The sequence below is a fragment of the Mustela putorius genome, unplaced genomic scaffold (assembly GCF_011764305.1).
Source record: "Mustela putorius furo isolate JIRA1106 unplaced genomic scaffold, ASM1176430v1.1 tig00000196_pilon_pilon_pilon, whole genome shotgun sequence".
Lineage (NCBI taxonomy): Eukaryota > Metazoa > Chordata > Mammalia > Carnivora > Mustelidae > Mustela > Mustela putorius.
The window spans coordinates 5,854,013-5,867,039 of NW_025421310.1; the positions used below are offsets into that span (position 1 = coordinate 5,854,013).

The 13,027-nt window shown below is 49.3% G+C and overlaps 1 protein-coding gene across 1 annotated transcript; it reads left to right on the forward strand.

Annotated features, from left to right (window-relative positions):
• The first annotated feature begins 5,102 nt into the window (after nucleotides 1–5,102).
• Nucleotides 5,103–7,522, forward strand: LOC106004417 (leukocyte immunoglobulin-like receptor subfamily A member 6). Its single transcript, XM_045076976.1, has 4 exons — nucleotides 5,103–5,236; nucleotides 5,609–6,343; nucleotides 6,568–6,864; nucleotides 7,082–7,522. Exons 1-4 carry the CDS (start codon nucleotides 5,119–5,121, stop codon nucleotides 7,396–7,398), a joined length of 1,467 nt encoding a protein of 488 aa, XP_044932911.1. The 5' UTR covers nucleotides 5,103–5,118; the 3' UTR covers nucleotides 7,399–7,522.
• The last annotated feature ends 5,505 nt before the right edge of the window (nucleotides 7,523–13,027 follow it).

The window sequence follows — 13,027 nt, forward strand, 5'->3', positions numbered from 1 at the left end:
CTGTGAGATTCTTCAATATACCCTTTTCTTATCTGTTCCTCGACCAGGGCTTATAAAGTAAGTAGTTTCTCTGGTGTTAAGGGCCACTGCTCCACCCAAACAGGTTTGTCCTTCTTCCAATGTAACTTAATGGGTTCAGGAGCAGCGGCCCTCAGTGAAAAATCTGGTAATCCTCCTTAGGGGAAGGTATAACCAGAGAGGCTTCCCATTGATTTAATAAATCTCGCCCCCAAAGGTTAATGAGTAAGTCTACAATATATGGCTGCAGATAACCCTTTTGAGCCTCAGGTCCTTCTCAGAAAAGAATATTGGAGCTCTGACACACATTGCTAGCCTGCCATAATCCCGTAATAGTAATAGAAGAGGAATTATAAGGTCATTTTTTAGGCCAATGTAATGAGCTTGTGATAGAGACATCAGCTCCAGTATCAGTTAGACCTGAAAATTCCTTTCCTTGTATTTTAGGATGACAAATTTGTCTATCTTGATAAATTTTCTCAGTCAAATATGCTCCAGTTTTCCCAGTGCTTCCAAACCCATTGGAGTTTCTTTGTTTGTTTTTAGACTGACCCTGTAGATAGGGCCCAAATAGCAACTGGGCAATTCAGTCTCCTTTTTGAAAATGGTATGGAGCCGCAGTAGTATACATCACTGAAAGTTCACCAGTATAATCTGAATCAATAATGCCAGTATGAACTAGTACTCCCTTTGAAGTAAGGCCAGATCTCCCACAAAAGTAACCCAGTGGTTCCCTTTGGTAAAGGGCCATAAATATTAGTTGGAATTTTAGCAGGAAGCTTGGTAGGCATTAAGAGATAATCTTTGGGAATGGGGATATCTAATCCAGCACTACAAGCCATAGCATGTAATAAATATGAAACAGTACATTTGTTTGAAAGCTGGGCATTAAGGGAGAATTGGCCCCCTTGTTTTTTGGGGCTGAAGGCTTGCCCCAAAATAAGTTTCCCTGAAGGCAGGATCCATCCTTGCTAAATTTGGAATGACATTGACTTGCCCAATGATTTCCCTTTTTACAGTTAGGAGAGAGACCAGGTGATTTATTTTTTACATTTGATGGAGGGAATTTTCCTTTTTGCCTACCCTGAGCTTTATTATGCCCTACTTGCCCACAGTTGAAACATTGTCCTTGAAATTTTCCTGTGGTCAGAGCAGCCATTGCTTGAGCTAACAAATCAGCTTTATAGGTCTCTGTTCCTACTCCTTGGCATAGCTTAATATAATCCGTCAGTGTTCCCTTGCTTTAAAGGGTGCTATCAGTTTCTTACAATCAGCATTAGCATTCTCATAAGTCAACAGCTGAAGACTGGTATCAGCAGCCTCCAGATTATTTATCTGTCTTTTGACAGCCTCTTGTAATCTCACAATAAAATCCGTATAGTGTTCTTTTGAACCTTGTACCACCTTTTGAAAAGAAGAGCACTTCTCTCCCTGAGATTCTATTCTTTCCCAGGCTCTCAAACAACAATGCCGGAGCTGCTCAATAGCTTGTTCATTCATTTGTACCTGGTCTTGCGCCCAGGCCCATGGCCCAACACCTATGAACTGCTCCATGGAAATAGGAACATTACTAGCTCTGCTATGGGCAGTTGCTGTTTCTGAATGATCTTGCCACCATGTTTTAAAGGGCAAGAACTCAAAAAGTTGAAAATAGAGGTACCCTATGACCCAGCAATTGCACTACTGGGTATTTACCCTAAAGATACAAATGTATTGATCCAAAGGGGCACGTGCACCTGAGTGTTTATAGCAGCAATGTCCACAATAGCCAAACTATGGAGAGAACCTAGATGTTCATCAACAGATGAATGGATAAAGAAGATGTGGTATACACATACAACGGAATACTATGCAGCAATCAAAAGAAATGAAATCTTGCCATTTGAATGACGTGGATGGAACTAGAGGGTATTATGCTTAGCGAAATAAGTCAATCAGAGAAAGACAACTGTCACATGATCTCCCTGACATGAGGAAGTGGAGATGCAACATGGGGGGTTGGGGAGTAGGAAAAGAATAAATGAAACAATATGGGATCGGGAGGGAGACAAACCATAAGAGACTCTTATTCTCACAGTACAAACTGAGGGTTGCTGGGGGGAGGAGGGGTTGGGATTGGGTAGTGGGGTTATGAACATTGGGGGGAGGGGTGTGTGCTGTGGTGAGTGCTGTGAAGTGTGTAAACCTGGCAATTCACACACCTGTACCCCTGGGGCTAAAAATACATTATATATTTATTAAAAAATTTAAAAATAAATAAATAAATTGCAAGAACTCACTTGAAGATAGAACTGTTTTTGCTAACAATGATCAAGCAATCGGAATGAGTCAATTGCCTTCTGCAATGCCTTGAGTGATTCCCATTGTAAATGGAGAATTAACTCCATAGTTTTGTACTGCCTGTTTTAGTTCCTTCAATAATTTGAAGGGAAAAAAGCTCATGCCTGGTCTCACCATTAGGGTTGTTAGGATCATGTCCTGGAGCGACATGTTCTCTAATAATAACTGGGAAATTAAAATGTAAGGCATCTAGGTCTCCCGCTCGCTGTGCTTCAAGGAGGCCTTTCTGAATGGCTGATAGCATGTATTTTTTCATCTTTTTCACTAAATGGTGCCTTCTTATAGGATGGTGGGGCCAATGGTGGCAGTGCCATTTGCACCTTTTGTTCTGTTATTGGAGGAGGAGGAGGAGATTCCTCCCTTATATATTCCTTTACGGTGGCCTTAGTAATTTCTTTCTCCTCCTGGATGGCATGTTCAGGTTCCTCTTTTTTAGTTTCTCCTGAACATTCAATATCATTCTCCAAATCAGGGGTTTGTAAAGGCTCCAAAACAGAGTGAATGAGGGTCCAAGTAGACCATATAATAATTGGAATTGGTTTTCCTTTAGCATACAAAAGTTTTAAGTCATGACCTACTTTTTTCCCATGTTTATAAATCTAAAGTCCCTAATATAGGGAACCAGGAGCAATGTTCTTAAATTACTTTTAAAAGCTCCATTAGTTGGCCCTCTCTGACTTTTGCTCTTCCCGCCTTTAGGAGCCGTCTCAGTAAGCAAACGTAAGGGCGATAATCGTTTGTGCTCTCTAGACTCCCCATACCCTGCGCTAAGTACTCACAACTCACCAGCGGGAAAAAGGCATGGCCGTGCAAAACTCACGTTGGGGTTTCTTCTCCAGTTTCATTTCTGGTCCCTGTTCAGTCGCCACTTGCCGCTTCCTGGCGTCGCACGGGAGAAGAATGAGGCACAAACAAGTCAGCTGCAAGAGAAAGGGCGCAGGAGACAACAGTAGAGAAGACTGTCACCCCAAACAACTCCTCAGTCCTGTTTTTATTAGATAGAAACAAACAGTAACCAACAGAAGAGCTGAAGAAGGCCAAACACTAGTCACATGCCTTGTAGATAAACAAGGAGGGCAAAACATGTCTGTAAAAGTAGTATAAAGTTTAGAGTTGAACAAGCACACTCAAAGGACTTTGGAAGGGGAGGTGAACCATGAGAGACGATGGACTCTGAAAAACAATCTGAGGGGTTTGAAGCGGCGAGGGATGGGAGGTTGGGGGAAACCAGGTGGGGGTATTAGAGAGGGCACGGATTGCATGGAGCACTGGGTGTGGTGCAAAAACAATGAATACTGTTGGGCTGAAAAGAAAGAAAAAAAGGACTTATCTAACTAGTCACAGGCCCTCTTGGGCAGGGGGTCGGGGAGTGGAGATAACCAAAAACTGAAGCATGAGCTACCCGGCATCCCCAGCTGCTCTGCTTCAAGGCCTTATATCGTCCTCTTCCCCAGAGGCCTGGTGCCGGTATGTATTTTTCTTGAGACTGCATCTAAATGTACTTGGTAACTAGTAAAATTTCCCATGGGTTATATTTTAAGTAATACATTGTTCTGCGGGACAGTTACACCTTCTTGTTTCTCAAGAGGTTGTGGCCCAACCTTCTCCTGGAGCCCTGAGTGCTCCCCACTGAGAGGACCCTGGGGAACCCCTCTGCATCCACACAGGTGGAAAATCATCCCTACCAGCCCTCTGTGGTCCCACGCAGCAGCGGGGACTCAGCTTAGTTCTCTGCCTCTGCTGGGGTTCCAATTGCTTCTGGAGAAGTTCATTTCCCCTTTACCTGCATGTCTCTGTGTCTGCATAGTTCAGACGTGCTATGAGCAGCAATCCGGTATTCAGAGCAGACAAGGTCTCCAGGGGGCACACGAACCAGCCACCTGGATGCAGAGTCTGGACCCGGGACCCCATCACCGCGACGGGACCCCCAGCCCATGCTCGTCTTACCTGGTCTGGAAACTCACAGCTCCCCATCCCTCCCATGACCCCGACACCCAATCCCCACACTCACTCTGGGGGGTGCAGTTCAGGACGACATCAGCAGATGGGAACTGAGGAGCAGAGCAAGGACACGCCGCCCAAGGTCAGGCTGGCAGTGGACAGTCCAAGTATAGTTCGGTGAAGATCCGCTTTCCTGCAAAATCAGAGCTCTAGCCCAAATACACGTCCCCTGATGCTCACACGCAGACCGCAGGGTGAGGAGGTCAGCTCAGCCCCAGGAACAAGGGGCACCAAGGAGCCAGGACGGATGGTCTGGGATGTTCCCAGCAAGGCCAGAGGTGGACAGTGTCCGAGCAAAGCAGAGAAGTCCTTGGAGACAGTGTCATAAAGAGAGCCCACACTCCAGGGCCATGAGCGGGGTAGTGTTCCATTCCCCATGTGCCCATATCTCTCCTCTGGGCTCATTGTCACCATGACCTTGACCTGAGCCATTCAGAGATGTCACATGAGTATCTGTGCTGACATGAGCTCCCCAGCACAGCAGGAACCCATGTCCCCTGCAGCAGCTCTGGGTCTGGGGACCCATCCATGGTGAGGGCCCAGGGGTGTGCTGGTGAAAAGGAGACCCCATGGGGAGACTTTGGGAGGGAAGGACCTGCCCTGGTCTCCTCACCTGGATGAGATATCTTAGGAAGCCTGGGAGTCCACCAGACACACCGTCATGGACACCAAAGCAGGGCTCAGGGGAGGGACTGACTGTTCCCCTTCCTGTGGGACTGCTCACGTGACAACACCATGACAGGCAGAACTGGCCACCACATGGCCACACACTTTGTGTCGGTCTGTCCCGCGGTCACAGTCGACCCTCCATCTGCACAGCCGGAACCAGAGAGAGGAGACGCCATGACACCCACCCTCACAGCCCTGCTCTGTCTCGGTGAGATATGAGGAGGGGAGGGGACACTCTAGTCTGGGAGGGACCCACCCCACACACAGGCCCTGGTCTGTCAGAGATCCCAGGCTCAGGAAGCTCACGGGAGGAGGGGATCTGCTAGGATTTGGGGCAAACCTCTCACAGGGACTCTCTTCCAGGGCTGAGTCTGGGCTCTAGGAACCAAGCCCAGACAGGTGAGTCTAACCCCAGGGGTCCCAGTCCCACCTCCTCACTGGAGACAGGGGCCACCCACCAGGCAGCAGGGGATGGAGAACAGATGTTCTGGGCTGACCGAGGGGGACGTCTAGGGGTTTGGGGCAGAGCTGGGACCTGGAGATGGGAAAGGTCTGTGTCCCAGCCTCTGTTTCCTTCCAGGGACCCGCCCCAAACCAAATGTCTGGGCTGAGCCAGGCTCTGTGATGCCTTGGGGGACATCTGTGACCATCTGGTGTCAGGGGGGCCTGGAAGTCCAGGAGTACCGCCTACATAAAGAGGGAGAGTTAGAGACCTGGGACAGACAGAAGCCACTGGAATCCAAAGACAAGGTCAAATTCCCCATCACACACATGGCAGACATATATGCAGGAAGATACCGCTGTGACTATCTCAGTCCCACTGGCTGGTCAGAGCCCAGTGACCCCCTGGAGCTGGTGGTGGTGACAGATGCGAGCCCACTCAGGGTCCCAGCCCCAGGCTCTGCCCTCAGGAAGGGGGTGGGCTCTCAAGTGTATCCCTCTCACAGTCCAGCCTGGGGACAATGTGGGAGATCTGAGCCTCATTTCACACCACCCCCTCCTCCTCTCCTAGAATCCCAGAGCAAACCCAGCCTCTCAGCTCTGCCCAGCCCTGTCGTGACCTCAGGAGGGAATGTAACCCTCCAGTGTGCCTCACGGATGGGATTCCACAGGTTCATCCTGATGAAGGAAGGAGAGCGCCAGCCCTCCTGGACCCTGGGCTCCCAGCCAGCCCCCCACGGGGGGACCCAGGCCCTGTTCCCTGTGGGCCCCGTGACCCCCAGCCTCAGCTGGACATTCCGATGCTACGGCTATTACAGCAACACCCCCCAGGTGTGGTCGGTCCCCAGTGACCCCCTGCAGCTGCTGGTCTCAGGTGAGAAAGTCTGACTGTTGCCTCATCTGTGTTTTGAGGCACCAGACAGGTTAACACGGACTCTGCCCCCAGGGGAGCCCCAATGAGAGGGTGCATGAGGGGACCACGGGGACTCGCAGGTCAGCGTCACTGACCGTGATGGACGGTGAGACCTGGGGATCAGGACGGGAGAAGGGAGGTTTGGGGAGAAGCAGCCCCTGCCATCCACGGCTGGTCTCTCCCAGGTGTGTCGGGGAAGCCCTCCCTCCTGACCCAGCAGGACACTGTCGTGACCTCTGGACAGAGGCTGACCCTCCAGTGTCGCTCTGATGTCAGCTACGACAAATTCGCTCTGTCCAAGGAGGGGGCACCTGACCTTCCACGGCGGCTTAGGCGGCAGACCCAGCCTGGGCTCTCGGGGGCAACCTTCTACCTGGGCCTGGTGAGACCCTCCCATGGGGGCCGGTACAAGTGCTACGGTGGACACAACCTCTCCTCTGAATGGTCGGCCCCTAGTGACCCCGTGGACATCCTGTTGGCAGGTGAGGTCTCACAGCGTCTGTCAGGACTCCAGACTCTGCACAGGTCCTGCCAGGCGAGCCCCAGGTGGTGGTGGCCGGGACCAGGGGTGTGGGGCCACCAGGGAGGGAGAGAGACAGAGAGAGACAGGGGATAGGAAGGGACAGACTCGGAGGACACAGACAGACGCAGTTCAGATCAAGGGCTGGACAGTCCCTCACCCGCCCTTCCTCTCCCTAGGACAGCTCTCCTACACACCGTCCCTCTCAGTGCAGCCTGGACCCATGGTGGCCCCAGGAGAGAATGTGACCCTGCTGTGTCAATCATGGAGCTCTGTGCACACTTTCCTTCTGTCCAAGGAGGGGGCAGCCGATCCCCCGCTGCGTCTTAGGTCACAGTACCGAGCTGGGCAGCACCAGGCTGAATTCCGCATGAGTCCTGTGACCTCAGCCCATGGGGGGTCCTACAGGTGCTATGGCTCCGCCAGCACCTCCCCCTACCTGTTGTCACAGCCCAGTGATCCTCTGGAGCTCCTGGTCTCAAGTGAGGGTCCCTGACCTTGTCCCCTCTGTGTCCCAACATTTTCTTCAGGGCCCTGGGACCAGGAGGGGTCTGGTCTAGGATGGAAGTGGGGGGTTCCAAGGGAATGTCAGCAGAGGGGTCTACCCCTCATGCATGGTGTAGGAGGGAAACAGGTCCTCCCACACTTGCCTGTCCCTCACCCCAGCCCCAGGATTCTCCTGGGAGAGGAGGAGCTTTGGGGGTAACAGGGCACATGAGGAGGAAGAGTGAGAGCAGAGACAGGGTCTCAGGGGAAGCTCCAGCCCCTCCACACTCCTGTCTTTTCCCCAGGACCCTCTATAGACCCCGGCCCCCTGACCACGGGCCCCCCCAGGGCTGCTCTCCAGGGACTTTTCTTCTAGGCTCTCAGAGATGCCAGGGGAATGATGGGGCTCCAGGATCTCTGACGCTGGTGAAGGGGGCTAGGGTGGTCGTGGCAGAGGGAGGGGGAGGGGCCCAGTGGGGGAGGTGCAGCCCGGTACCTCACCCTTACTGACCCCAGAGGCTCTGAGGGTGAGTGAGGGTCTCTGTCTGCCTTGGTGGGTGGGTCCATGGGGAGCGGGTTCTGAGCTGCCTCTCAGTTCAGAGTTCTCTGGTGGCACTGGCTGGCACATGCCACTCCCCCATGTGTTGTCACAGCCCAGTGATCCCCTGGAGTCCTGGTCTCAGGTGAGCGGCCCTGACCTTGTGCTCAGCTCAGGACACAAGTCTCTGGAAAGCCTGACGTAGTAACACATGTGGGGATTGCAGGGGCTCCACAGAGGAGGATCCTGCCCTTGAAAGGTTGGGGAGATCCACAGTGTGCACCCGGGGTCCCCCATCCTGCAGTCTCAGCAGAGTAAGGAGTAGGGGCTGCGTGGGCGGTGAGCGAGGACAATGGTGAGTGAACAGCGCCTCCCACTCACCTCCTGTCCCTCCATAGCAGAATCTGATGGTGTTGTCAGCCCCCCGGTACGCTCTCCTGGACAGAAGCCTCCCCACCTTCGGGCACCGCTCTGCTGCCCCCACCCCCGTGCTCACCTGGGGGCCTCCATGCCCCTCGGTGCACACCTGAGAGCCAGGAGGGTGGAGTCTGGCTCACGGGAGTCCCCAGGGAGGCTGCACCCCATGTCCATGTACACTGGTGTCCACTCTGTGTTGTGTGTGGTCGCTGGTCCAGTGTCCCTGTGTCTGCTTCTCATACCTTCTAGAGCAGCACCTGCAGATGATGGCAAAGGGAACTCAGGTGACAAGGACGCCAGACTCAGAAACCAGTCCTCTTTCTCCTGTATGCATTGGGGTTAGACTGGATTCACACAGTCCTTGTGGGGAACAAGCTTTGGCACTCCCAGGTCTTTTTATTATTATTATTTATTTTTTAATTTAAAAAATCTTTTAAATTTAAATTTAATTTTTTAATTTAATTTTTAAAATTATATTTTATTTTTCCGTGTTCCAGAATTCATTGTTTATGCACCACACCCAGTGCTCCATGCAATCCGTGTCATCCTTAATACTCGCCACCAGGCTCTCCCAACCCCCTGCCCCTCCGCTCTGAAGCCCTCAGAGTCCACAGTCTCTCATGGTTCGTCTCCCCTCTGATTTCCCCCAACTCCCTTCTCCTCTCCAATTCCCAATGTCCTCCATGTTATTCCTTATGCTCCACAAATAAGTGAAACCATATGATAATTGACTTTTCTCTGCTTGACTTATTTCACTCAGCATAATCTCTTCCAGTTCCATCCATGTTGCTACAAAAGTTGGGTATTCATCCTTTCTGAGGGTGGCATAATACTCCATAGTGTTTAAGGACCACATCTTCCTTATCCATTCATCCATTGAAGGGCATCTTGGCTCTTTCCACAGTTTGACTATCATGGACATTGCTGCTATGAACATTGGGGTACAGATGGCCCTTCTTTTTACTACATCTGTACCTTTGGGGTCAATACCCAGTAGTGCAACTGCAGGGTCATAGGGTAGCCTTACTTTTAATTTCTTAAGGAATCTCCACACTGTTTTCCAGAATGGCTGCACCAGCTTGCATTCCCACCAACAGTGTAAGAGTGTCCCCCTTTCTCCACATCCTCTCCAACACTTGGTGTTTCCTGTCTTGTTAATTTTGGCCATTCTTACTGGTGTGAGGTGGTATCGCAATGTGGTTTTGACTTGAATTTCCCTGATGGCTAGTGATGATGAACATTTTTTCATTTGTCTGTTAGCCGTTTGTCTTATTTGGAGAAGTGTCCGTTCATGTCTTCTGCCCATTTTTCGACATGATTATCTGGTTTTTTTGGGTGTTGAGTTTGAGGAGTTCTTTACAGATCTTGGATATCAGTCCTTTGTTTGTAGTGTCATTTGCAAATATCTTCTCCCATTCCGTGGGTTACCTCATTGTTTTGTTGACTGTTTCCTTTGCTGTGCAGAAACTTTACATCCTGATGAAGTCCCAAAAGTTCATTTTTGCTTTTGTTTCCCTTGCCTTTTTAGACATGTCTTGAAAGAAGTTGCTGTGGCCAGTGTCGGAGAGGTTACTGCCTATGTTCTCTTCTAGGATTTTGATAGATTGCTGCCTCACATTGAGGTCTTTTATCCATTTTGAGTTTATCTTTGTGTATGGTATCAGAGAATGGTCAAGTTTCATCCTTCTCTACACAGCTGTCCAGTTTTCCCAGCACCATTTATTGAAGAAACTGTCTTTTTTCCACTGGATATTTTCCCCTGCTTTGTTGAAGATAAGTTGGCCATAGAGTTGAGGGTCCATATCTGGGTTCTACTCTATTCCACTGGTCTGTGTGTCTGTTTTTGTGCCTGTACCATGCTGTCTTGGTAATCACAGCTTCATAATAAAGCTGGAAGTCAGGCAACATGATAACCCCAGCTTTGTTTTTCTTTTTCAACATTTCCTTAGCGATTTGGGGTCTTTTCTGCTTGATACAAATTTTAGAATTGTTTGTTCCAGCACTTTGAAAAATGCTGGTGGTATTTTGTTTGGGATGGCACTGAAAGTATAGATTGCTCTGGGCAGTAGAGATATTTTAACAATGTTTATTCTTCCGATCCATGAGCATGGAATAGTCTTCCATCTTTTTGTGTCTTCTTCAATTTCTTTCATGAGTGTTCTGTAGTCCCTTGAGTACAGATCCTTTACTAACTCTTCTATTGGTGCTACCGAGTCTTAGCACATTTTCGATGAGTCTCACTTTGTTATTTTTCCATGTATAACATTCAGTGATTTGTCACATACATGAACTTCAAAGTCTTTGAACTTCATTCCTTTAAGTGGTGTCACTTCATAGTCTGTTATAGGAACATCTCACCCACTCTAACACCACGTACGTCAGCTGTCTGAGTAATTGCTGAGCAAGCCTAAGAGAAGTGTGAGTTTGGGTGTATTTTTATATCCTGTGAACTCACTGTGCTCTCTCCCTTTCAACCACTGTTCAATATGCTGCCGAAAATGATCATAACCACAAACACGTGGAAATTTCACTGTCTCATGTCTAAAATGCACAGCTATGTTTCTCGCTTCAAAGGACAGAGAAAATAGCCACAAGATTCACGTCACGGAAACAACTTGATTTATACCCAAAACTGACTTTAAAAGCAAGCTCATTAAAAATCTATTTTTTTATAAAAAATAAAAAATTATATTAAAAAATCTATTTTTATATCGAAAGCACTGTTGACCTATCTATTTCAACTCATTTTCCTGCTTCATTAGGATCTTATTAAAAATGCATTCTTGGGGGGCACCTGGGTGACTCAGTGGGTTAAGCCTCTGCCTTCGGCTCAGGTCATGATCTCAGGGTCCTGGATCGAGACCTGCATTGGGCTCTCTGCTCAGCAGGGAGCCTGCTTCCCCCGCTCTCTCTCTCTGCCTGCATCCCTGCCTACTTATGATCTCTCTCTCTCTCTCTCTCTCTCTCTCTCTCTGTGTTAAGTAAATAAATAAAATCTTTAAAATTTTTTTTAATGCATTATTTTCCTGAAAGATGTCTGTCTGCTGAACAGCTATGCTTTTTCCTTGATTTTAACAATACAAGGCTCTTTAGAAAGGCTTCCTGGTTTCAGACATTTGGGGGTTAACCCAACCACATAACATTTACTGTTCACTGGTATTTTCTGAATTCAATAAGGTAATATTACTTAGACTATTTGGATGAATCTTTATAATAAGAATTGGTTCATATTTTGTTTTTCCTTTTTTTTTACTTTCTTGCTTTTCATATGAAAACTGGGTTAAGAGATGTCAATGATTTCGTATATGAAATCCACATGTATGCACTTCCTCAGGTCTGGTCTGTGATTTAGTGGGAACAGAGGTTGTCTTTTCAACAAACAAAATGATTATCTATCCCAACTTCAAATCTCATGAGATTTCTAGAGTTTGTCCCCAAATAGCGAGATGATGATGGAGACTCCTTCTTCTGGGCACATGTCCCTGACCTGCCTCTAGTTCCCCAAAGCCTGAGTCCAGACTCTCCTGTCCCCATCCTGTCTCCACATGCCACAGATCGACCACCCTCCTGTTGAGGAACAGACAGACCATACTGAGCAGAAAACATGCAAGGACATGATGATTTCTGTGCTGGGAGGCCATTTTTCTCTGCAACCCTGATCTGGTGGGGCACAACCAGAATCTATCCCGAGTGACTCAGGAGCAAAGTCTGAAATTAATGAGAACAAGGAGGCTTAAGGAATCCAGTGAGGAGAGCAGAGAAGGGCTAGTTCAGGAACTATCCATAGTGACAAGCTGAGGACAGGCTAGACGGGGGTCTCCAACTCCTTCCATCAGCTTCCATCTTACTTGCAGAAGCAGCTGGCACCATGAGCCCACCCCAAAACAAGTCAGACCCCAGAAGTGGAGACTAGGAGAAATTCTAAGTGATGGGACTGCTGTGGAGAGGGGTGTCCTGTCCAGGGGAGGCAGGTCCCCTGCGTGGACATGCAGGATATGGGGGATGTGGGTCTTCTCTGACCTCTGCAACCTCTCTGTCCTCATTCCTAGGCTTGGACCCCAGAGATTACACGGTGGAGAATCTGGCCTGCATGGGCGTGGCTGCCTTGATCCTGGTGGTCCTCGGGATTCTGCTGCTAGAGGCTCAGCACAGCAAGAGAAGGACCCCAGACACAGCCAGGAGCTAAACATGAGGGGGAACAAAGCCACCATTCCATATGGCAGAGCTGTGGGCATGCATCCCAGGTGCCCAGAGGGATCTGGAGGAAAGCCTGCAGCTCACCCTCGCTGATCTGTCTGCTGACAACATCGAGGGGGAGCCTGGTTCAGGTGCAGGACATGTCTGGGCTGCTTCTTGCCCAGGACTTGTCCCCCGTGACCTGTGGTGCTTTCCCTCCTGCATTGCTGGACATCCTTGACTGCCCCGTCTTTCCTCATCCCTGTGACTTGAGGGTTCATCCCACACAGCAGGGCTGGTTCATACCTTCTTACAGCGGCAGCTCTGGTCCACCTTCAGGGGATACATTTTCCTTCACTTTCCATTTCCACCTTCCCTGATGTCCACTATTGTCCTCCATTCCTTCAGCCCAAAACACAGACTCTGTTTTCACAAGTAAATAAGTTGGTGAAAATCAGGCCTGCTTTGGAACAGATGACTCCAAAACCATTCCCTGAACCCTCTCTAG

Bases quoted from the DNA above. Each gene is read 5' to 3' on its own strand.
- LOC106004417 (XM_045076976.1), top strand. From the start codon at position 5,119: ATGGCCACACACTTTGTGTCGGTCTGTCCCGCGGTCACAGTCGACCCT. The intron at 5,237-5,608 runs GTGAGATATGAG...GTTTCCTTCCAG, and splicing joins CACAGCCCTGCTCTGTCTCG to GGACCCGCCCCAAACCAAAT. The intron at 6,865-7,081 runs GTGAGGTCTCAC...TCCTCTCCCTAG, and splicing joins CGTGGACATCCTGTTGGCAG to GACAGCTCTCCTACACACCG.